We start from the raw sequence: 26236 nt of genomic DNA, 5'->3' as shown, positions 1-26236 counted from the left end.
GAAGACGAATTTCGGTTGAATGCATTTAGTTGTGCAACTGACTAGGTATCCATCCATCCCCCTTTCCGTCAGTTTCTTACTCAAACAATCCCAAATCTTATAACGTACGGAATAATAGTGCTACCTGGTGGCAGTGGGGAGCACGAATATGTTATGAGCCGTTTTTCCTTATCGCTCAGACAGAATAATTAATAAATGAACAACTGCTAAAAAAAAACGCTACCACATTTTTGTGGGGAAATTGTATTGTGCTAGATTAAAGTAACAATTATTCTGTAAAAAAAAATAAAGGTTAAATTCTAATGTTATACCAGTACAGACAGTAGGGTGGAACTATTGTGTACAGAGTATGTTTCCTGAGACATTCAATGCCGACGGAACACACGTGGACTCCAGTTGAAAACATCCGGCAGTCTGTGCACGTGTGGGCTTACTCAGAAAACTGTTTTCATATTCTACAGTATAATAAGCTATGTATGTGGCAAGAGGAAAAACAACATACGTTATTTAGCCTGCACTGTAATCGTCAGCTAGCTAACGTTGGTTACATCGCTATCAAGCCAGTGGATCTGGTCATCAGACGGGCAGACTGCAGCATTTCTAAAGTTACTACTAAGTTAGCTAGCCATTAAAGATATTTGGGTTGGATTTTGTTGGGCTTGGTTTTTATACTGTACGTTTCAGGGCTTGCCTCTATATTTCACGATCTCAACTGACACATTGTAGGTACGTGAAAAAGTATAATGTCATAGAATAGCTGCGAAATATAGCTAGCTTGAATGCCAGCCAATAATAGCTACCTGGCTATGCAAACAAGCACAGTGCTGCACTGGAGAGGTCACTGGCCGGCAGTTGAAATATCATAGCTAAGTACTGTAGCTATATATTTTGCTTGCTAAGGATTGGGTGTAATCATGTGTGAAATTAACTCTCGAGATTCCAAGACCATACAGAAGAGTCAGTAGGGCCAGGGTGAAATACGATAGCTAGCTAGCTTTCTTATTCTGTATGGACTTCCATGCGGTCATTGGGTGCCTACCTAACGAACGGTATCTACACAAAGTTAGCTAGTTACTAGTTATCTGTAAACAAAGGTAATTTGGGAACCCACTCAAATGCGAGTTAGATATCCACAATACTGGCTGCTATGTGTATTTGTTAGGCTACGTCTATCTGTTTTTTCCCCCCACGATTCTTTCAGCATTTAGCAACATACTCATCCCCATGGCTGGAAGAGGCAGGGGTCGTGGAAGGGGACAGATGACCTTCAACCTGGAGGATGTGGGCATAGGAAGGGGGGACAGCCTTCCCCCCACCACCTTTAAGCCCTCACCCCTCTTCCCTGTGAGTGTGCACATGGAGTCAGGGCTTGAAAACAGTCTGGACTCACCTTGCCACATTTCCTTATAGTGCTCTTGAGTATCACAAAATTAAAATAATGACTCTTATCTAATATTGCTAGTAACTTAATGCGTAAATGTTTTGTTTTTCTCTTCAAGGCATTTTTCTCTCTGAGGTACATGTACAGTATGATTTGTATGGACACTGTCTGGTTTAGACACATTATATAGCCTACCATCATTTAAACTGTTTGCAGTATTATGAAATACTGTATAGTAATTTAAATGTAGTAAAGTGTTTGCTTAGTGCTAGTGTTGTTGTCTCCTGATCTGTTCCCTCTCCTTACCCTCAGCCCATGCCAGTCCAGCCTGTGCCCCTGCAGACAGGAGAGGAGGTGGAGTACATGCTGGCTCTGAAACAGGAGTTGAGGGCCGCTACCAAGACCCTGCCCTTCTACATCAGACGGGCTGCTCCCAAAAGAGGTAGAGTAAATGGCAATATCAGGACGATTTCATCAACAACTAAGCGTGAGGCTAAACTGTTCTGCCATTTTGGTCCCATAGCTATCATGTTGTAGCAATTGAAGTGCACATGCACAGATACTCTATGATATTCGGTGAGTGCATCGTCTTGTGCGCTCAACTGCGGTGCTGCTCGTGGCAACGTCATATCGCAGAGTCTCAGTTTAAGGGGTGGAGAAATCATAGAATGTTATTAACCGTGATTGAGCTAGCTTCCAAAGTTGTGTGGTTAATATTATTGGTAAACTTTTAAAGAATGTTGCAAGCATTTGTTACGTCATTTGTTTGGTGTGAATGAAGTGAAATATGTTTTGTCATAATTAAATAGGCTTCCCAAAGATGATATAATTGCTGTAATTAGTAGCCTGATTAACAGCTGTCCATGTAAACCGGATTGTAAGGGCAAAGCATGTAAATATTTAAATCAAACTGTTCTATTAGAGCATTCACAATAATCGTATTGTTGAATGCTTGTAAAAAAGTACCCAGTTATGGCAGCTGTTATGTCAGACAAATTGTATGGTATAGAAGGTTTTGTAATTGTGTTCTACATGTTTTCTCTGCTTGGTATTATATGAATAGGAAATTGTTAGTTATAATCTTGTTGCTGTTTTCTATGTAGATGTCAATCGTTACTCTGATAAGTACCAGAGCGGAGAGCCCAAGGACAGCGCCATCGAGTGGAGCCCAGGTGAGTGATGATGGGCTGGTTTGTGGAGATACAGGCTGTTAGAATCTGCACTCAACTGATCACAGAACAGTTGTCTCTTTTATGAACTCTTTAGTTCCCTGTACCACTTTCCTACTGCTAGTGTTCTTCAGTGGCACCCCTAGCCTAGCCAGACTGAGTCCTATTTCTGGTATTTTCTTTTGATGCAGTTTTGGTATATGTCCAGCTGATGGTGCCAGACAAACAGTCAATTTCTTGTCTGAACTTATCTGATTTTTAATCTTGTGCTGTGGTGTCATTATTCCTAATACTTTGAATGTGATGCATTTCTGGTGTGTTTTATGCAATGCGTATTTTCTATGGTAACGCGTTTCTCCCTTTTTATGGTTCTGTTTCAGACTGGAGCAGATTGCCTAAAGAGCTTTGCATTAAAGTGAGAGAACCTCAGGGTAAAAGTGAGTACTTTATCTCAAGGACTTGTGTGTGGAATTCAAACTTTGTGTAAGCCATGTATTGTTTTCAATTTAGATTTTTTTTCTCAGATACTCAGTGAAATTTCATTTACTTATTTACTTAGCTACTTACTTTGGCCTTTGAATTCCTTGTGAAACATATGCCACTATTGAACTGATTCCAACCTCCTTCTGTCAAGTCCCTAATCAGGTTTTGAGTTTAAGTGAGGTCTGAAGATTTTTACATTTTTTAAGTTGATGCTCATTTATTGCATTTCAATACAATATATATATATTTTTAATGCTATTTGCAGAACAGCAAAAATGACCCCAGACACTATCACCTTGGCTACTGTAGGTTCATTTAACTCAGTTGATCTACAAATTCTTAGCCTATTAGTTATATAGTTGTAATATTATACCCCTGAAAGGGGGGAAATATGAGAAATGATTCACACTGACACGTACCATCAGTGACGAAGCGAAAACGTATGACATTTTTAGAACAGTATTATTTGCATTTTAATGTCGGCCTATAGGGATGGTAGGCCATGTGGAGATGTTCATATTGAAAGAAATAATATTTTTTTAAATGTTCCTAACTTGTTTGATAAGATTTAGTACAGAATTTCTTGACCCAAAGTTTGGGAACCACTGTACTAACCTCTCTCTCTGCTTGCTTCCTCGCTCTCTCTGTCTCCTCTGCTTCTCCCTGCATGCATTGCAGCCTGCCTCAGCCTCACCACTGAGCGCCACATGCCCACATCACTGTCTATCTCAGGTTGCCTACTCTCTCTGTAATACAAAGTTATTATGAGAACTTATTGACATATTTATTGCTCCTGCTGAGGTAGGCTCCATTTTAGCATTAGCTTCTTACTTCATCCTTCTAACTGGCTAAGTAATACTAGCCAGAGCCCTTCAACATTACTACAATAGAAGTCTCTACCGGCATCTACCCACCTGACTGACATAAGCGACTATTTACCAGTTGTGAGTCAGTTTTTGTTTGTTTGGGGGATGTCTGTAGACACGGCAGGAGTCGCTGGACGTTTTTGTTGCTTTTTGTCTGGTATCTTGTTGCCTACTAGAGCCGGCCTGTGGCGCGAGACGGTGGAGTTAGCCTTTTGAGAGAGTGATGAATATGCTGCTAAAAAGGCAAATCTGGGGAACGCAGGCGAACATAACCAACAAACAACTGTTCATGATTCCACTCAGTCGCAAAGAGGCAGGCGCGATTAGAACTCTGTCAGATCAAAAATATAACTTCTGAGATTTGATCAAAGCTGGGAGCAATATTTAGATGTTGACCCGTAATTGATTTTCTTTATTGTGTACCCCCCCCCCAAAAAAAAAAAAATATACATACATACATACATATATACACACACACACACACACACAGTACCAGTCAAACGTTTGGACACACCTATTCATTCAAGGGGTTTTCTTAATTTTTGCTATTTTTTACATTGTAGAATAACACATGGAATCATGTAGGAACCAAAAAAGTGTTAAACAAATCAAAATATATTTCAGATTTTTCAAAGTAGCCACCCTTTACCTTGATGACAGCTTTGCACACTCTTGGCATTCTCTCAACCAGCTTCATGAGGAATGCATTTCCAACAGTCTTGAAGGAGTTCCCACATGCTGAGCACTTGTTGGCTGCTTTTCCTTCACTCTGCAGTCCAACTCATCCCAAACCATCTCAATTGGGTTGTGGTCAGGTGATTGTGGAGGCCAGGTCATCGGATGCAGCACTCCATCACTCTCCTACACGTTGGGAACCACAGATGATGCGGAGATCATCCGTTCACCTACTCTGCGTCTCACAAAGAAACGGCAGTTGGAACCAAAGGTCCTAAATTTGGATATACCGATCCTGTGCAGGTGTTGTTACACATGGTCTGCCACTGCAAGGACGATCAGCTGTCCATCCTGTCTCCCTGTAGCACTGTCTTAGGCGTCTCACAGTACGGACATTGCAATTTATTGCCCTGGCCACATCTGCAGTCCTCATGCCTCCTTGCAGCATGCCTATAGCACGTTCACACAGATGACCAGGGACCCTGGCCATCTTTCTTTTGATGTTTTTCAGAGTCAGTAGAAAGGCCTCTTTAGTGTCCTAAGTTTTCAGAACTGTGACCTTAATTGCCTACCATCTGTAAGCTGTCAGTGTCTTAATGACCGTTCCACAGGTGCGTGTTCATTAATTGTTTATGGTTCATTGAACAAGCATGGGACACAGTGGTTAAAGCCTTTACAATGAAGATCTGTGAAGTTATTTGGATTTTTATCTTTGAAAGACAGGGTCCAGAAAAAGTTTAGTTTAGTTACGGCCATGCTTCTGTCCTGCGCCATTTGTTGCCACGTCAGTTCTGATATTTTTATTTACTTACTTTTGGGCTAACCATGTTCCATTCTTCTCTTCTAGGACCTACACCTCAAGTTAAACGGACAAAGAAACCTCTTGTAGGAAAAGAGGAGATTCTCACCAAGCTAGAGGTAGGATATTACAGAAACGACTAATCTTTCTTCGAAAGGAGACTAAGGATCAGAAATGTAAACCTTTTAGTTACTCCTAATTAGGGGGTAATTTGCATATACCCTGCCCTGGTTTTGATGTTTCTTGGAAACACACTCTCCAGACTCTCGAAAAGAAAGAAGAGGCGGTGAACTCTGAGGAAGAGCAGGACGAGGAGAAAAAGAAGACAAACGAGGAAGAAGAACAGGCAGATGAAGAGGACTATGAGGAAGACTTTGAAGAGGTAAGGGGTAATGGCGACTGATGAGGCCCGTCACATTTTGTACCTTGTTCCGCTTTGAACCTGATTGTTATGGTCAGGGATTTAGTCGTAAAAGAAATTGTGAAATGCCAGTGATGATGGTCGGCGAGTAAAGCTAATGCTAACAACGCAAATTTATCGTAATAGCTACTCAAAAGCTATTTACAAAATAAAGGTGTATAAATGGTGTCTAAGGTGTGTTTTGGCTCCGTAAAATCCCCACCTTCTAATCAGAAGTTTGTTAGCTGGTAACAGCCATCTTTTGGTCAATAAAAGACGAAAATAAAGATATTGCCGGGCACATTGGCCAACAGCTAATACCCTGATGAAATGCATATCTTCTATAAGTCACAATGGCTATGCATGGAGATTGGTTCAGGTTGTCCTTTTTAATCCTCTGTCCGCTCTTCCTGACTATCTTGAGCTAGCGCTCTAGCTAGCGAACTTGCCACATTCTATCAACTGGGTCCAGCCTTCAAAGTTTCCCGTGCCATTGAGTTTGTGACAGACACATCTGTATTTATGCAGGCCATAAGTGTTCTATGATGTTTTGCTAGATTCATCTCCGCAAAAGAATACTGACAGAAATGTCATACAAGTTCACAAAGGAGGAATATTTACATGAAGTAAGATGCCGCCTTCTTGAAGAGAAGAGAAGCGACACTGACAAAGATGTTGACAAGCCAGTGCACCGGGGAGCCATTGTTCACTTGGTAGGCGATCATTCCTCCTTGCATAGCTCAATAATCATCATCATCATCTGTGTTTCAGGATACCGACTACATCATGTCTTACTTTGACAATGGAGAGGAGTTTGGAGGGAACAGTGACGACAACATGGACGAAGCCACCTACTGAGAGACCGCAAGAGTGCTGATAACACTGAATAGACAAAAAGAGACAGGTTTGAGTTATCCTCCCTGTGGACGTAGTTACAGTATTCTAATTACTTGTGGAGTCATTGGCCATGGGAACAAAGACATTGACCGGTATAGTCTAAAACATGGAAAGAACAATATGCTGCTATCTGATAACCTAGATCCAAGACATGGAAGGTGGCGACTGCTGGTGGAAACAGTGGCTCAATGTAGACATCTAGAGAGAATACTCAGACGTTTTCTTATTGTGTGTGGTGATTTAAAGTGCCAAAGATACTAACTAGTCATACTGACTGTTCCCCTTTTCTTCAGCTATGTTGAGGTAGTAATGGGAGCTGATATATTTACAGGCTATTGATGCCTTTTATAACTTTAATAGATTTTACGTACATTTGCAGTAGTCTATGGTTTTTAAAGTAAAGACGTGTTTTAGAGAGGTATTTTAGCTTTTGTAATTCCTTGGTGTAACCGTCTTTTTAAAAAAGTGTATACGACAATCGAATGTTCGCTAAGACATTGAAAACAATAGTTGCAATCAAAAAAAAATGTGTGTATTTTTAAATATTTTTTTCCTGTAATGTCAAATTATGTTATGCAAGTTGACAATTTGAAAGTGTTGAATTTGAGTCTAAATACATTTTAAAGAACCAGAGTAAATATTTGTTTGTATCAACCAACCAGCAGATGGCATATTACTCCAAGGTATGTTCACTGTGTGTAGTTGGTAGGTTATGCAGTTGACAAAAAAAGTTATTCACCATTGCCAATTTAAAAGGAGCAGGGGTGGAATTGAGTGTGAACGTGTGTAAACTCATGAAATGTAAAAGGTGTTTTTTGAGCTGAATTCCTGGAAATGTATTGTTTTTTTTTGTTTAATTTTTATTCTACCTGTAAAAGGGAATGATCCTCTATTTCCTTGAACAGCGTTTAACATCCTGCCGGCCAAGGTGAAAAGACTACCCTTAAAATGTAAGCATAGTCTAGGGCAGAAAGTTTACATTGTGTGACTAGCTTTGAAAAACATGCTTTTTTTTAAAAATCCGAATATCAGCCCTGTAAGTCTTCTGCTTTTTAACCATTTGATTTTGAGAAATTCTATATCTAAACAACCTCAATCACACTTAAACAAGTTGGGTAGCCTCAAGGTTAAAGTGTTGGGCCAGTAACTGAAAGGTCACTGGTTCGAATCTCAAGGCCGACAAGGCGAAAAACGTCATGCACGTATGCAAAAGTGTTGCCTTACATGTTGACATGGTCCCTCTGCGGTTCCCTCAACTCTACAAGGTGTCGAAAGCGTTCCACAGGGATGCTGGCCCATGTTGACTCCAATGTTGTTTCAAGTTGGCAGGATGTCCTTCGGGTGGTGGACCATTCTTGATCCATACAGGAAACTGTTGAGCATGAAAAACCCAGCAGTGTTGCAGCTCTTGACACAAACCGTTACCACTGGCACCTACTACCCTAGCCCGTTCAAAGGCACTTACATTTTTTGTTTTGCCCATTGCACACATACACAATCCCTGTCTCAAGGCTTAAAAATCCTTCTTTTAACTTGTCTCCTCCCCTTGATCTACACTGATTTGAAGTGGATTTAACAAGTGACATTAATAAGGGATGATAATTTCACCTTGTCAGTCTGTCTTAATGTTTTGTATACTCAGTGTATGTTTTTATCTAGTTGCTAAGGGAAATGATATCTATTGCTACTGTGTCGGGACCTAGTCCTGGGGTTAGTTCCTTTTTAGGAACAGAAGACTGTGTAGTCAGCAAAGGCTGTGCGCAACAATTCAACTGCTTGTGTGTGTGTGTGTGTGTGTGGCCCCTGGCAGATTTTTTTAAAAGGGATACTTTGGGATTTTGGCAGTGAGGCCCTTAATCTACTTCCCCAGAGTCAGATGAGCTAGTGGATACCATTGTATTGCAAATGTTTTGAGTGTGGAATTAAACGTTTACAGTAGGCTTACTCTAAAGGCAAGGGAAAGACATGTAAACAGCACGACTTCCTCAGATATGTGTGTGAACTAACCATTTGAGCAACACGTTGCTTCATATCAGGTCAACGTTGTTTGCCTTACATTGTATTGCCTATGGTTTTGTGGTTTAGCCTGAGGTAAGGAGTGCAGTTCCTCCAAAGTAATAGTTGCTGCAGTCTTTTTGGCTTTCAGTTCAAGTTATCTAGTGTCGCATCTTCTGAAAAGTGAGTAATATTATGTACTGAACAAAAATATAAACGTAACCGACATCAGTGGTTTAATGCTCACCTTCGATAGCCACTGGCACGCTGGAGAAGTGTGTTCTTCAACTGTACCGGGCCGATGGCGTTGCGGAGGCGAGCAGTTTTCTGATGTCAACGTTGTGAACAGAGTGTCCCATGGTGGCGGTGGGGTTATGGTATGGGCAGGCATAAGCTATGGATAACAAACACAATTGCAATTTTAATACACAGAGATACCGTGACGAAATCCTGAGGCCCATCCTTGCCATTCCTCCTCCACCATCACCTCATGTTTCGGCATGATAATGCACGGCCCCATGTCGCAAGGATCTGTACACAATTCCTGGAAGCTGAAAATGTCCCAGTTCTTCCATGGCCCACATACTCATCAGACATGTCACCCGTTGAGCATGTTTGGGATGCTCTGGATCGACGTGTACGACAGCGTGTTCTAGTTCCCACCAATATCCAGAAACTTCGCACAGCCATTGAAAAGGAGTGGGACAACAATCAACAGCCTGATCAACTCTATGCAAAGGCCAGATACTGACTGGTTTTCTGATACACACCCCTACATTTTAAGGTATCTGACTGTGACCTACAGATGTATATCTGTATTCCCAGTCATGTGAAATCCATAGATTAGGGCCTAATGAATTTATCAATTGACTGATTTCCTTATATTAACTAACAAAGTAAAATCTTTGGAGTAAACTCAAATTAGGGGAGGGGTGTTAAATAAAGTAAAAATCTTTCAATTTAATCTTTGAAATTGTTGCATATTGAGTTTATATTTGTGTTTAGTGTAGGATGAGTTTCACAACAGCATGTAGCAAATGTTCTCCTTTGCATACACAGATCTAACCCCTGGCAAAGCTGTCCCCTCCTGTTGTTGTCAACTCAACTCCTAGAGCTTGAGTGTTCTTGTCATTCAAGAGTTCAGTATCTGAGCCACAGCCATTGGTAAACAAAGTCAAAGCTCAGTGGGCCTTTCTATTCATGGTGGCAGCCCCTCCCACTGTCACATATACAGACGGTGCTCCTCTGTCGGTCGGTCACACAACCATGAGTTCTGTTTACAGACCTGCATACCTCACTTGCTCTTCTTGCCGGATGACTCCTGCAATGTGTTTTTCTTCCTGAGGGAAGACGGTATACTGTACATGCGTGGCCCACACACAGTTTTCTTCTGTACACTATGCGGCATGGGTATTTCTAAAACAACATGAAATGGTGAAAACATTATTCTTACGTAAAACTCATCCTATGATCTCCACTGAGTTGGTAGTGCAATTATAATACTGCTGGGGATTAAACGGTTCTCATTTTGGACTCGTACAATACCAGTCGAAAGTTTGGACACCTACTCTATCAAGGGTTTTTCTTAATTTTTACTATTTTCTACATTTTATAATAATAGTGAAGACATCAAAACTATGAAATAACACATGGAATCATGTAGTAACTAAAAAAGTGCTAAACAAATCAAAATATATTTTATATTTGAGATTCTTCAAAGTAGCCACTCTTTACCTTGATGACAGCTTTGCACAATCTTGGCATTCTCAACCAACTTCGTGAGGTAGTCACCTGGAATGCATTTCATTTAACAGGTGTGCCTTGTTATAAGTTAATTTGTGGAATTTCTTTCCTTAATGCGTTTGAGCCAATCAGTTGTGTTGTGACAAGGTAGGGGTGGTATACAGAACATAGCCCTATTTGGTAAAAGACCAAGTCCAAATATTTACCTTATTTATCTAGGCAAGTCAGTTAAGAGATTTAACCTACATAGACGAGGACACGTAAACAAACAGCCTCGACTGATTCTGAAGAGTTGGTCAACATAATCACAGAATACTCCTTCAAAACAAGGTTGTGTTCATTTGGCACCAAACAGAAGAAAACATCCTGAAATAGGGAGAGAATACCTTGGTCGAGAGCAAGTCATTTTAGTTTTCAGTTGCAAAATATTTACTGTTTCATGTCCGCAATGAACATAACCCTGGACTTCTTCACCACACACCTTCCATGGGTATCCCACTGGAATCGAGCCATGCTGCTCCCCCATGAATCAAGACCATGGGACGTAACCAGAGAGGATTCTACTGTCTGGTCAGGGCCGGCCAAGCAGGCGACAATTTACAGCTCTTGACAGCCCCTACATTTTAACTGCCTGCAAGAATATCAGCCTTATGGAGTGGCCTGTGGCCATAGTGCTGGCACCTACACAAGACAGTTTTTACAATGGGGCACACTTATTTCTTTGTCCACGACCTTGTGTTTGAACAGTGTATAGGTTAGTCCCTGTTGACCTCTTACATGTCCTCTTCCATGCCGTCCCTGGGAGGGGTGCGTCACTTGAGTGGGTTGAGTCACTGACGTGGTCTTCCTGTCTGGGTTGGCGCCCCCCCCTTGGGCTGTGCCGTGGCGGAGATCTTTGTGGGCTATACTCTGCCTTGTCCCGGGATGGTATGTTGGTGGTTGGAGATATCCCTCCAGTGGTGTGGAGGCTGTGCTTTGGCAAAGTGGGTGGGGTTATATCCTACCTGTTTGGCCCTGTCCGGGGGTTTCATCGGATGGGGCCACAGTGTCTCCTGACCCATCCTGTCTCAGCCTCCAGTATTTATGCTGCAGTAGTTTATGTGTCGGGGGGCTAGGGTCAGTCTGTCACATCTGGAGTATTTCTCTTGTCTTTTCCGGTGTCCTGTGTGAATTTAAATATTCTCTCTCTAATTCTCTCTTTCTTTCTCTCTCTCGGAGGACCTGAGCCCTAGGACCATGCCTCAGGACTACCTGGCTTGATGACTCCTTGCTGTCCCCAGTTCACCTGGCCGTGCTGCTGCTCCAGTTCCAACTGTTCTGCCTGCAGCTATGGAACCCTGACCTGTTCACCGGACGTGCTACCTGTCCCAGACCTGTTGTCCCAGACCTGCTGGAACCCTGACCTATTCACCGGACGTGCTACCTGTCCCAGACCTGCTGTTTTCAACTCTCTAGAGACAGCAGGAGCGGTAGAGATAATCTCAAAGATAGGCTATGAAAAAGCCAACTGACACTTACTCTTGTGTTACTGACTTGTTGCACCCTCAACAACTACTATGATTATTATTATTTGACAATGCTGGTCATTTATGAACATTTGAACATCTAGGCCATGTGCTGTTATAATCTCTACCCGGCACAGCCAGAAGAGGACTGGCCACCCCTCATAGCCTGGTTCCTCTCTAGGTTTCTTCCTAGGTTTTGGCCTTTCTAGGGAGTTTTTCCTAGCCACCGTGCTTCTACACCTGCATTGCTTGCTGTTTGGGGTTTTAGGCTGGGTTTCTGTACAGCACTTTGTGATATCAGCTGATGTAAGAAGGACTATATAAATAAATTTGATTTGATTTATGTCTCCTACCATGCTGGTAATTTTATCAGCAAGATCACCTTTACTGTAAGTGTGAAAGTGGTATTGCGGTTAGCCTTCCGTTAATGGTGGGAGAGAACATAACCAGAAGATGATGTGCTGTGTCCTCTACTGAAACCTTTTGGGTGGATGGGTGTCTACAGAGAAAAGGAACTCTTAGAAAAGTAGACTTGCACATCAGAGTTGTGTATAGGGACAAGCTGGAGTGTGATAGTGCAAAGCATCTGACTGTTTCTTTTTTTTGTCATTGTGGTTTCCCGAGGATATGGCCCCACCATCCTCACAGTGGAAGTATACTCTTCTGAACTATGTTCAAAACAGTTCATAGGAGAGGAGCTTGTTGTTTATCTCACTTTCACCTGCCAACCATGGAAACTGTGGGGCTACGCAACACACGTTGCTCTGCCTTTATTTGAAGTAATAACCATCATATGTAATCAAAAGAAATACATTGCATTCACCATAATGTCTATAGATATGGCTGTACAAGGATGAAGGAGCATCCAACTCTAACCGTAGTTGTGAGGTTCACTTGAATGGTGCATTTTGTTTCATTAAAGAAGTTTGTTATTGTGTCCTTTTTTGTCCTTCATGTTTCTTCCAGGCCCTTCATTCAGGAGGGCCTTCCACCATATGTTTGTGTGTGCGTGGCAGTGTGCGCATAAGCTACCTTCAACTTTACGGTGGTTAGAGTGACTGTCTATGGTATAGAGTTAAACAGTGGTCAAAGACTGTCAAGGGCAATCCCTTTATTCGTTTTTTTGCTTGCTAGTTTGTTTGAAGCTTAAGCCATACGAAAGACCTACATGAAATCTTGGACAACATGAAAAGACACGCTGTTTGTGTACCTCCTAAGGCAACACATTGTTGTAGTGACAGAAACAGAGACTACACCATTCTAGGGCAAGAGCTGTTTGAATGTATGGTATCATATCTGTTGGCCTAATCACAAGCTTAGTGTTTATATATCAAACCCCGATCATTAGGCCTACAGTACTTCAGTGTAATTAGCTACTTCAACTATTTCAACACATTTGGTTGGTCCTGGTAGTAGACGATACCTCATTGTGTTTAAATAACACCCCAAAAAACTAAAAGTAATTACTAGGGAAATAAAGTTACGCATTTTCAGTAAGAGAATATCTTTACATTTGCATTACTTATTTGAAATGGAAATTGACGCAACCCTGATTAAGGTTAAATCCGGTGTGTATCTTGGTTACCAAAGTAACCCTTTGGTTCGAGGCTAGTTCTGCAATGTTGGTCTGTCAGAGGCTTATCTTCCTGCCTGGCTGACCCAGCTGAGTTCTGCTGAGTAACACAAGCGGGTTAGGTTCCCAAGCACCTGTCACGCTTGGAGGAGCTCATCACTAATCAATAAGATTGTTGCCTTGAATACTCTCTTCTATATCCACTGTGTTGAGAGACTAGCTTTGACCAAGGTAGGTGCGGTTTGTTACCATGGTAAAAACAGTGGAGATTGACTGACTTGAAGTGAGGTAATGGTCCTTTAGGTTGATGAACTGAAGGACGAGTAGCTGCTCGTCAATAGTGTACATGCAGAACACACTAACCAGTATGTTTGCCCATATTCTCAACCATAAGGTCCATAGTAGAGTTTTGATATGTCCAAGGATGGTGTGTTAGTGTAACATTAGTACCTATATTTCCCAGTGCCTGTACTTTCCAAGATTTCTCAGTCAGGTCAAGTGCACAGACGTGCCGCAGCTAGTCTCCTAGCTCATTCTCTGGCTCTGAGAGGCTCTTTTCACAGGTGGCCATCCAATAAAACAACCCTCTTTGAGCCACCGCTGGTCATCCAATCAGGGCCCCGCAATTATCCAAGCGCTGGCACGGACCCAATTGGATGCTTCTTTCACCATTGGAGGCTAAGCCGGTCCTGGTAGCATGCGGGATAACCGGATGGGCTTATCCGATTTTATCCTTCTCATTCTACGTCACCCCCAGGTCACCAAGTTCTGACCCCGTCCTTCAGGTGACACCACATGGCGCAGGTTTCCGCCACACTGCCAAAACGAGCCAGGTGAAAGTAGAGGATGGAAGAGGAGGTACTTATAGGACCAGAGCTAGGCTTTGCTTTAATCCAGAGTTGGAAAGATTAGAACGCAGTAAGTAAAAAAGAGGATTGGACCAATGAGAATGAAAAGGGTGCACATGTCACAACTTCCCGTTGTGTCACTCCAGACTGGGGGAGAGCTGAGCAGAAGGAGAGAGGAAGAGGACAACAGGAGTATTACAGCAAGGTGATCCCTATGAAGTGTGCCTAAACCTACATTTACTGACGCCATAGTGTAGATTCATGCTTTTCTGGTCTGTTGATGAATCTGTTCTTCCCTAATCTAGCGGCAGGAATAGGGAAAACAGGTTAAAACAGCCATGATTGTCCGCCGGACCATTACTACCCTTGTCCGAGCCTCATAAGAATCAATTTAATGAGGATCTTATTTATGTCCTAAAGGACTGACATACTATTGCAGTTCTGTGGCTGTGAACTATGAATTCAGCTTTCAGCCATACCTATGGAAAGGGAGTATTACAGGGTAACCGAGAGCCGTTACTCTGCACTAGAACTCCTGACCTCTTAGTTATGAGCCCTACATCCCACATTTCAGGCCACAGGCTGACTCGAATGTCTAGCACGGCGCTTGGAATATGAAGTCTTCCACTTTGGCCACATCAAAGTTATCCCCATATGGCCCCAGAGCAACAGCTCCAAATGACACCAGTCAATTTTGTGCCGTTAATTGTTTGATCCTCTGTCTAACTGTGAGGAGAGAAACTGGTCGGTATTGTGTCTTTATATAGTGAATAAAATCTAAGTGTTTACAGAGAGCTACTTGCTTGTCAAGAGGCATCAGTCTAATTTCCATATCAACTTCAAGTTTTGCTGTCTCTTATGTCATGGCTTCAAAAAAGATCAATCTGAAGTGAAGTTTTGTGTGGCTGACAAAAAAGTATCTCTTGTCGGGTATATTTGGCTCAGCCAATGTCTTTTTAATCTGATAGACTCGGTCTTGTAATTGGTTTAAAACAAAACGGAAAACCGTGACCTCTGCTGTTTTATGAACATAGCCACTGGTGATTAACACAGGTTTCCTCCTACTTTAGTTTATCTCACAGAGTAAGAGAGGTAATCTAAGTGTAATAAACAAATCTAAATCTAGGATTTATCAGGTTCTCGTGAAAGCCATCAAGCCACAGATGGATTATAATGTTTATGTCCTGTAATCAGTTTATGCTGATAAGGGAGCATATGTGGTCTTTTCTTGCTGAGGCTGACCCTTTTTTCCTCCGCTAATTCGGTGTGGCGTATCTCCTGTCTCCCACAAGACTCCCGGCCAACAAAACACTTCCTGTTTCACCCACAGCACAGATCAAGCCATTTGACAGTGTTTCCAGTCCGGATGGACCCTGACTGTGGGAGGGTCTGCGTTACACTTCCTCTGTTTGTTCGTTTTACAGCTATCGCTTCCTCACAACTTCCTCTGGAATGGGCTTGCTACCCTGAGACTGCATGCTTTATTATTTCAACAAACAAAGAGGATATTAGTGTTTCACTCTTACAAAGATGTCAGTAAATATTAAATATATTTCTTATCAAATACCTCCTTGTTATAAACGGGGCATATGACGTAAAACCGGTTTCACACTTTCCCTTTTCTCTGTTTCTCATGTTTCCTCTGTTTCGGATATCTAATAACAAATGTACTTTATTTCTAGGTTATTATATTCCTATGTTGTACTGATCCAGTATCTTACTTACTATATTTTCAACATCAAAGGTTATGTTCTTTATGGAAGAATCACTGATCCGATGAAGCCCTTGTCCCCCAGTTCTCATGATGACCTTTAGACTTCCTGGATTCAACCAATTACTGTATGCTCTAAACAGTCTGCCATTGGAACAGCCTGGGGCCTGGGGCAGCTAACGCAAGAGACACTTTGTTGAAGCCCTACCAGCTGTCAACACTTCCTATGTGTGAGCATGTGGGCCCTCGATAGGACTTGATGACAGTGTACTTCCACAAGAGCAGCAGATCACTGAACTCTAATGCTTATGAATGAGGAAGTTAATGCTGACGTTGTTGCTACCTATAAGGCATAGACCTATCAGGGCACTACATTATATATAATCTATAGTGCTGTGTATTGCGTAGTCATTTGAACTCATTGGCATATTGTGCATACTATACCTTTTGTGGTGGATCTGGACATTTCACATGGCTGTAGGGTTATGAATGTTATGTAATGGATGTAGGACTAAGCTAAAGGAACATTACATATCATCTTTAATAGGAAATGACTGGAAGTACAATGATATCGACAGAATCGTAACTGTACTTTGAAGGGCAGACCTCTGAAGATTGATGTGCCATTGTCTTTTGAAGGGTTGTTGCATTGCAAAGTGAAGCACACTCCATCTTATCCAACCAAACTCAAAAGCAGTTTACAGCCATTGGTATCAGAGAGCCTATGCAATATCCATGACAACAAAGCAGGCCATAGCCATTTAAATGATTTTAGATGAGAACATAGAGAAACAAAACAACAATATGCTGAAATCTAGCATTTAGCCATAACACAGTATGATACTCGGAACAAGCCAAGGTCAGTAGTGTGTGGCTAAAGTGATTGGTTTTCTTCCATCCTTTGGGAGGATTCAAGTTTTTCTTTTCTGATGTCCTTCCATACAGAACAAAGACTCAGCAGCTGCATCTTAGCAGCATCCACCTGGACAAATCTGTGTCCTTCTGCGTCCTGAAACACCTTCTGTAATGTAATGCAATCATTAAAACAAATTAAAGTATAGTCTACCCCTTTTTTAATGAAAAACATTTTTGTCTATACCTCCTTCAATTACACTTGTACAGAACAGAGGCATGGGACTCCCAGGTCTGTTTCTCTGATGTCCAGCCAAAACCCTCCATGCTCTGTATCCTCTTTATTCCTTTCATTCCTTTCATTAAAGCTTCTCTCTACCACTAAGAGGGCCAATAACATCAATCTGTGATATATCGTCATTCTGTTCCTTTGCCAAGCCCATGTCAACAAGTTGACACTGAGATAGCGCAACCCTAACCCATGGTGAGACGGTGGGGACATCCATGCTCCGTACTGCCACAACCAGCAGAGCTCAACAGGCCATGATTGATGCTATTATTAGCCTAGGATAGAGGGACCGTGATATGGTATAGTGAGAAGGGCATTTCCCTGCAAGGCATTGCAGCTGCATCGTTAGAGTGCACATTTAGTGGTAATGGAACTCTCTGGCACATGCAATGCTGTTTAGAGCTTAAAGATGTCCATTGAAGTTTTACTGTTGAAAAGCGATAACCCATGTATAAATACAGTAAAGTAGGCACACTAAAGGGTAAAGAAAATATGTTTTTGAGCAAAATAGTTAGTTTTTTTAGACACAGCTGCAAAATTCAAGGAGTTGATCTCATGGGTATTCGTGATGTCATCCACTTTTTGCTATGTCATGAGGATACCTGGACCACCTATTGAGACGGGCCTTTTTTAAAGTAAATCAGGTGATAAATGAGCTGAAAAAGAGACTGGAGTATGACTTTAAATGGGTAGTTTACACCAAAATCAAAGTTTGTAAGACATCTAGAGATCTTTAATGTGGTGTATTTTCAGGATATCTCTATTTTCTAAGTCCTCTATTATGGAGATCCAGCTACTGGTATGTGACTCAATCCCAAATTAATGGAAAAGGCCATTGAAATGCAGTTGCATTACAGTTGACTGGCGTGTTTTGCAACCCTATCAACAATCAAGCAATACAAGTCATTATCAGATAACTAGTGCGGAGCAGCACTTTGCGAGGGGAGTTAACCTCGTGGTATCTCTTGTTTTGTTCTCTTTCGCCTGGTATGCTGAAGCTTCAGGTAAACAGCACATTCTGATCCCTCGCAGAGTGTGGGAGGAATGTGTTTGCTCAGCCTCACTGCTTGCTCAGCCTCGCTCTGCGTGCCTCTGCATGTCCACAAACACACATGTGCACTCATACACCACATGCACGCACAACACATGCGCACACACACACTCTTTCCCTTTCTGTGTACATTCGTTAACGATCTTGCCCATGACGTTTTGATTCTATCTTCTAATTGTCTTAAAGGAGAACCAAGTGTTTTTCACACATTTGCACAGTCTGAATACTGAGAGTATTCAGGTCATAGATAGGCTTACTGTATCTCTGCATGTATACTGAATTTTACTGTGCAGAGCAGTTGACTTTACTCTTTCATTACTATGATCCAGAAAATGAGTGATAATAGCCAGTTTCCCAGACTTGGATTAAGCCTAGTCTAGTTTAGGACTAGGCTTAATCTGTGTCCGTGCGAAACTGTCCCTAAAGAGTTTAACCTGGCAAGTAGCTACAGATTATGTCTGTGTGTTGTGGGCGGAATAGCAGGTACTTTCTCTTCCTTCAGCAGAGAGCATGTACATGACCCCTTTTGAGACATGTGACCGCAGTATCTCAAATTCCACCAGCCCACATCCTGCTTATATCTTTCACCAGTCCTTGTGTTGTGTTTTCTCTTTTACAGTTTTTCTGTGTTAGCTGATCATGTCGATTTTTACACAGCCTGTGTCTCATGTCTATATGTAAGTCAGTACAGTCCTTGACCATGAAAGTACCTTCTATCTGCGGTAAACAAAGAAGACGTCAAAGAAGACGTCGTCTTAGTTTAGTGCTCCGGGAAGTAGTGGTTCAAAACGTGCAAATGTAAGGTAAAAGTGGATGACGTGAAAGAGATTTGTTGAAACAATATGCTATGTTACCTTTTGTAGCATATGCAGACTTATGTAACTATTTAACTGTGTATGATTTCCACACCCCTTCGGAGCGAAAAGAGACATGTGGTCAAGGGATTCCTCACCCTCATGACTTGAGCGAACATCTTGTCTCCCTCTTCATTAAACCCCATTTTGCCATGGCAGGTCACACAGAATAGAAAAAAACTTTCCCGTCTTAATTCAACCTAACAGAGTCTGATAATTTGTTTTTCATGTGTTCCCTTCTAGGTTAAGCTCTCTCCTGTTTTAACAAAAGACTCATAGCAAAACAGTCTACGGCCGGGATTCAATCAAAGATCCCTTCCTTGATGTTCACAGAGATCGGATTCACATTGACATAACGCTGTGGATGTCGGCTCAAGCGTAAAATATCTTGAAGTGCACTTTCGAATCCCGGCCTAAGGAGGAGTCTAATCTTTGCATTCTCAATTGAATTCTTAAATGCAGAATGCTTGTTATAGATGTTACTGTGAATCAGCTTGACTAGTTGGAGCCCACAAAATTACAACAGGCGTGTTTGGAGTAATTATTGAACATTTTATGGTTCAGAATTGACTACAGTGGGTACAGTCAAATAAATGGGCAAGGGCCTAGTTTGGGTTTCAGACGAGTTCCGTGTTATGTCATAGATAGGTTGGTTGTTTAGCAACAAAACAGACGCGTGCGCAACTAAAAACAGACAGGGTTGGCTTAGATTGTTTACAACGTATATTATCGAAAACATAAATACGTTTGCACAATGAGCACTTGTCTCTCAAATACATTGTCACGGTTGTTGGTTAGCTAGCTAGCTAGTACATTTTTGCCATATATGTGACATCAGTCAAAACACCTCAAGTCAAGACATGGTATCAACAACACGATAGTCTAGCTGAAACGAGCCACCTACGATTCCCCACATGGCAGCTTCTTGTCATTGTTGCTAGCTATTTTGCCATCCAGAATCACAACAACACGCGGCCTTCTGCCCCATTAAAGAGCGCACATTGTTTTCGTGACGTTGTCAGCTAACCTGTCTATAGAAAGAGCATATGCTAGAAGACTCAGCTCATTTAACTGACGCATGTGTGTCCACTCAATCATGGAAGATGTAGGTCAGTGTCTGAGTTACGTGGACGCCACCATTGTACCTTCTACCCAGGGGAGATAGGGAGATTGGAGTGGGGCCCAGGGGTGTAGTGCCATAAGAGTGTGGGAACAGGGATTGATGTAGCAAAATTCACTGGGAACCAGATAAACCAGTTCTTCACATGTACTCTAGCAAAATTCACTGGGAACCAGATAAACCAGTGTTTCACAAGAATGAAAGAAATGGGAAGAAATATTTAGTAACCTTTTAGTAGTGCACATTGAGTGGAGGGGGTAAGAGACATTAACTAGCTTTCATTTCTAGCACACCTTGTTCTTCAGGTCCAGTCCATTTGAAGTTGGGCTCCAACGTAGGAATGGTGAGCTCACTCTTAAAACAAAGTTAGTCAGTCATTAGTGGTATGAGGGAGGCCCTGGAGAAAGCCTCTCTTCTAAAAAAAAGTACTGTCTCAAGACCAGAGCCTGAACTGAACTGCCTGCAGGGGATGCTTACATGCACTCCTCGCATGGCAGCCGCATGCACACGCCCTTCAGCCAATCAGAGAGCGAGTGATAGCGCCTGTCGGCCAATGGGGGCTCACCTCATTTTTGTTGAGGATAAGCAGAGAGGAAAAGACTGAGTTCACCTCAAGCGAGGGCCTGTTGTACCATAGCAAATGTTCTGAAGGTCATAAAAGTGATATCACCTCATAGAGTATGTGATGAGTTTATTTGATACAGGCTATTAGATTCTTCTAAAACAATATAACCTTCACATGTTTAAATCCACTTTTAACCTGTGATATATTCATGTTTTAGCACATTCTTTATCACCATCAATCCCATATACATTTCAATTAGTAATTCCCAATTTAATCAGTGTAGTTTGTACACACATCTGCTTTGACTTTGATCATCCCTGCTGTGAGATCCTATACTGCTATCAGATCAGCTCTTCTTTCTAAGCATTTACACAATGACCTAATCAGTTTCCTATTTCAGAGTCAGACAAGGCTATACTGGGAATGAAAGGATCCATGCTTGCATAAGAGAAAGACAGTTACCCTATACTGGCGCTTCTGTGACTGTAGTTATCTAATGCCCGTGTCTACTGGATTGACAAAATGTTGGTCAAGTTAACATTCACCTATCCATCAAATATCTTGTGTGTCATGTAGTCTACATACAGTAGGACTACCTCACTAATTTGTCAGGCAAATTCTTATAGGTGAAAAAGGTATTGGGGGTAGTCTCGGGTCTGTATTTAGAATGGTCAATAGTCAAACTTGTTGAACAGGAATGTGATGTAATGTAAAGCCAGCATGCCAAGTAAGCCTTTGCATTTATCCGGACATGCTCTCCCTAGGGAACATGAAAGAGAAAAACACAGAAAGGAAGACTGCAAAGTTTGATGAGGGATTTTAGAGACAGAAATTGTTTGCCCAGACAATGTGATGCGTTATGGCGTTCTTTCACAGATCAGGATTCATTGTTATTTTACACATGCTTTTTACTCACACACGCTCAACCCCTCTTTTTACAATAAATATGATATATATTTGTAAAAATATATCAGTCTTTTACATGAATCTTTTGTAAACCATTTTATATTAAAATATATTGTGTGCCGTGGTTTTATGGATGTGTTTCAGAGGTGCCTAAGCCTAATACTCGTAAAAGCAGGTCTATAACTGATCAGAGATGCTGTTTGTTTCCTATAGCAGCTAGCTAACACATGGTGGCCTGGATTCTCTCAACCAGCTGTAATACAAGCAGAACAGAGAGGAGAGAAGAGAGGGAGGCTTGCTCGACTCAGGCCCCTAGAACAGAAACAGGAAATCCACAAGTGGGAGTGCAGGGGTGTCTGGTGCAGGGTGTGGTGAACACGCGCTGACTGAATGGTAGCCCTCGTGAACAACCGATATGACCAATCGCAATGTGAGTGATCAAGTGGCTGAGCCAATGAGAAGCCCTATAAAGAAACCAGAGAGTGTGAATACTGAGTTGAGTATAATGGTTTCATACCATCAGAGGGTCTTCTGTGATGAGACAATACTCAAATTTAGAACAAGGGCAGGATAGTCTGTTGCAATGTTGTGCATTTTTGCGGAAAGGAAAGTTAGAACACATCTTCCAATCCAGGGGATGGTAACATGACCTTGTTTTTCCTTTTTGATGATGGAAAAAAGTTGACATGAGGCTTATTTCCAAAGGTATTCAGAAAGTGAATAGAGTTACAGGGAATCATTAATGTAATTTGTGTTAACTGGGTATCATCCTGGCAAATCTTCCCACAAAATGTAATATTCTATTAATTGTATGGTACTTGCTTGTTTCAGAATATAGAATGATTACTGAAGAGAACGACATACACCAAGGACTCCAAACTCTGATTCAAGAGTGACCAACATATAGTAACCACACAATGGGCACAATTATTGTGTCTGTGTGTCGGTGACTGAAAGTTAGCTGCAAAATTAACTATTACTACAGTAGCTTCAGCGTACACGGTTTACCAGTGGTGGAAAAAGTATTAAATTGTCATACTTGTGTAAAAGTAAAGATACCTTAATAGAAATTTACTCAAGTAAAAGTAAAAGTCACCCAGCAAAATACTACTTGATTAAAGTCTAAAAGTATTTGGTTTTAAAAATACTTAAGTATCAAAAGTAAAAGTGTAAATCATTTCAAATTGCTTATATTAAGCAAACTAGACGGCACAATAAAAAAATAAAAAAATGTAATTGACGGATAGCCAGGGGCTACCTCCGACTTAATTTACAAACAACGCATTTGTGTTTAGTGAGTCTGCCAGATCAGATGCAGTAGGGATGATCAGGGATGTTCCCTTGATAAGTGTGTGAATTAGACAATTTTCCTGTCCAACTGTAACAAGTACTTTTGGGTGTCAGGGAAAATGTATGGAGTAAAAAGTACCTTATTTTCCTTCGGAATGTAGTGAAGTAAAAGTTGCCAAAAATATAAATAGTAAAGTACAGACACCCCCCAAAAAGACTTAAGTAGTACTTTAAAGTATTTTTACTGAAGTGCTTTATACCACTGCAGTTTACTAGCCTGGTCAAGTGTGGAAACTGGATGGGGTGTATTTCCTTTTTTCCTAGAAGACCGGCTGCACATATCTTGGCAAGAGACCAGTGTAAGTATGCGTGTGTCAGGAAATCTTGAAGCACATGCCATAGTAGTCAAGGCATACCAGAGCAGCACTGAGCAGGGAAGGAGAGCATTGCAGCAGACAGAGTAACCTTGTTTGGTCAGAGAGAACGGCTAAGAGAACATTGGGTACTTCTCTCAGCTTTACAATGCTGGCCAAGCTTTTGGTCACAACACAATACTTAACACCGACAGGTATAACATATTATGATCCATTTATAATGCACTGTAAGACTTGTTATCAGCACGTATGACTTCCTGACTAAATAACAGCCATTTTGAGTACAACAATTTGCTACATAGAGAGACATAACATAACATACTGTACAATACAGGAATCCTTAAAATAATAACACATTATAAAGGCTCATAAATGGTTATAACAAGTTATAAAGCTTTATGTCTGTCAGTTTTATGTGAAGTAGTTCAATTTAAACCATCGTCTCCCTTCAATATCACTGTAACATGAATAATGCATTTTATAGTTTCCGACAGTTTATCAAATGACTGACCACTTCTGTTACAGAAAAGCTATAGGGAACACAAATAATCAAATCAAAACAAAACAAAATTGTATTTGTCACATGCGCCGAATACAACCGGTGTAGACTTAACCATGAAATGCTTACTTACAAGCCCTTTCCAACAATGCAGAGTTAGAAAGTACGAAAAGATTATCAAAGAAGAGAAAAATAAAAAAGTAAATGGTAACACAATAAAATAACAATAACGAGGCTATATACAAGGAGTACCAGTACCGAGTCATTGTGCAGGTGTACGCGGTAGTTGAGGTAATTGAGGTAATACAGTGCATTCGAAAGTATTCAGACCCCTTGACTTTTTCCACATTTTGTTACGTTACAGCCTTATTTTTCCTCATCAGTCTACACACAATACCCCATAATAACAAAGCAAAAACAGGTTTTTAGACATTTTAGCAAATGCAATGAAATATGACATTTACATAAGTATTCAACCCTCTACTCAGTACTTTGTTGAAGCACCTTTGGCAGCGATTACAGCCTCGAGTCTTGTTGGGTATGATGCTACAAGCTTGGCACACCTGTATTTGGGGAGTTTAACCCATTCTTCTCTGCAGATCCTCTCAAGCGCTGTAAGGTTGGATGGGGAGCGTTGCTGCACAGCTATTTTCAGGTCTCTCCAGAGATGTTCGATCGGGTTCAAGTCCAGGCTCTGGCTGGGCCACTCAAGGACATTCAGAGACTTGTCCTGAAGCCACTCCTGCATTGTCTTGGCTGTGTGCTTAGGGTTGTTGTCCTGTTGAAAGGTGAACCTTTGCCCTGTCTGAGGTCCTGAGCGCTCTGGAGCAGGTTTTCATCAAGGAACTCTCTGTACTTTGCTCCGTTCATCTTTCCCTCGATCCTGACTAGTCTCCCAGTCCCTGCCGCTGAAAAACATCCCCACAGCATGATGCTGCCACCACCATGCTTCACCATAGGGATGGTGCCAGGTTTACTCCAGACGTTGCGCTTGGCATTCAGGTCAGAGTTCAATCTTGGTTTCATCAGACCAGAGAATCTTGTTTCTCATGGTCTAAGAGTCTTTAGGTGTCTTTTGGTAAACTCCAAGCTGGCTGTCATGTGCCCTTTACCAAGGAGTGGCTTCTGTCTGGCCACTCTACCATAAAGTCCTGATTGGTGGAGTGCTGCATAGATGGTTTCTCCCATCTTCACAGAGGAACTCTAGTGCTCTGTTAGAGTGATCATCGGGTTCTTGGTCACCTCCCTGACCAAGGCCCTTCTCCCCCGGATTGCTCAGTTTGGCCGGGTGGCCAGCTCAAGGAAGAGTCTTGAGCTGTGTTCAAATACTCATACTAACCACACTAACTGTACTATTTGTGAGTATATATTATGCTTATTGGTCATTGTATGGATATAGTTAGCATGCCAAAAGTTCCCGGATGTCGTACTACATTCGCCAAAATACGAAGTATACAAGCAGTGGACAATATTTCTGTGTTTTTAGGGCCTATAATGCAATTCTTCAGGAAATGGGCGTCACTTCACAACATTTTCAGATTTGAAGAAAATGGCATAAAAATTCCAACGAGGGATAAAAGCTGTTCAGGAGCCTTTTAGTCCCAGACTTGGCGCTTCGGTACCGCTTGCCATGTGGTATCAGAGAAAACATTCTATGACTTGGGTGACTGGTGTCTTTGACAATTTTTAGGGCCTTCCTCTGACACCGCCTGGTATAGAGGTCCTTAATGGCATGGAGCTCGGCCCCAGTGATCTACTGGGCCGTACGCAATACCCTCTGTAGCGCCTTGTGGTCGGATGCCAAGCAGTTGCCATACAAAGCGGTGATGCAGCCAGTCAAGATGCTCTCAATGGTGCAGCTGTAGAACTTTTTGAGGATCTGAGGATCCATGCCAAATCTTTTCAGCTTCCTGTGGGGAAAGAGGCGTTGTCGTGCCCTCTTCATGACTGTGTTGGTGTGTTTGGACCATGATAGGTCCTTAGTGATGGGGACACTGAGGAACTTGAAGCTCTCGACTTGCTCCACTACAGCCCTGTCAAAGTGAATGGGGTGCTCCTTTGCTAGCTTTGAGGGAGAGGTTGTTGTCCTGGCACCACATTGCCAGGTCTCTGACCTCCTGCCTGTAGGCTGTCTTATCGTCATCGGTGATCAGGCCTACCACCGTCGTGTCATCGGAAAACGTAATGATGGTGTTGGAGTCGTGCACGGCCAAGCAGTCATGGGTGAACAGGGAGTACAGGAGGGGACTAAATATGCACCCCTGAGGGGCCCCCGTGTTGAGGGTCAGTGTGGCGGATGTGTTGTTGCCTACCCTCACCAACTGGGAGCGGCCCACCAGGGTGTCTGCGATATGATGGTGTGATGTGAGCCATGACCAGCCTATCAAAGTA

The 26236-nt window shown here is 42.0% G+C and overlaps 1 protein-coding gene across 3 annotated transcripts; it reads left to right on the top strand.

Moving 5' to 3' along the window:
- Positions 1 to 364: 364 nt before the first annotated feature.
- On the top strand, positions 365 to 7701 carry rpc7l (DNA-directed RNA polymerase III subunit RPC7-like). 3 transcript variants are annotated; one of them, XM_014142226.2, is made up of 8 exons: positions 365 to 474; positions 1202 to 1344; positions 1694 to 1823; positions 2485 to 2553; positions 2931 to 2987; positions 5422 to 5492; positions 5636 to 5755; positions 6545 to 7701. In XM_014142226.2, exons 1-8 carry the CDS (start codon positions 369 to 371, stop codon positions 6629 to 6631), a joined length of 783 nt encoding a protein of 260 aa, XP_013997701.2. In that variant the 5' UTR covers positions 365 to 368; the 3' UTR covers positions 6632 to 7701.
- Positions 7702 to 26236: the final 18535 nt, after the last annotated feature.

The sequence above is a fragment of the Salmo salar genome, chromosome ssa14 (genome assembly GCF_905237065.1).
Source record: "Salmo salar chromosome ssa14, Ssal_v3.1, whole genome shotgun sequence".
In the NCBI taxonomy this organism is placed as follows: Eukaryota; Metazoa; Chordata; class Actinopteri; order Salmoniformes; family Salmonidae; genus Salmo; species Salmo salar.
Note: the sequence above shows the minus strand (reverse complement) of the source record. Positions and strands in the feature narration are given on the sequence as shown.

Excerpts from the sequence above, each read along its gene's own strand:
- rpc7l (XM_014142226.2), top strand. The coding sequence starts at position 369 with ATGCCGACGGAACACACGTGGACTCCAGTTGAAAACATCCGGCAGTCT. Across the intron at positions 5,493-5,635 it reads AGATTCTCACCAAGCTAGAG|ACTCTCGAAAAGAAAGAAGA; the intron begins GTAGGATATTAC and ends CACACTCTCCAG. Across the intron at positions 5,756-6,544 it reads ATGAGGAAGACTTTGAAGAG|GATACCGACTACATCATGTC; the intron begins GTAAGGGGTAAT and ends TCTGTGTTTCAG.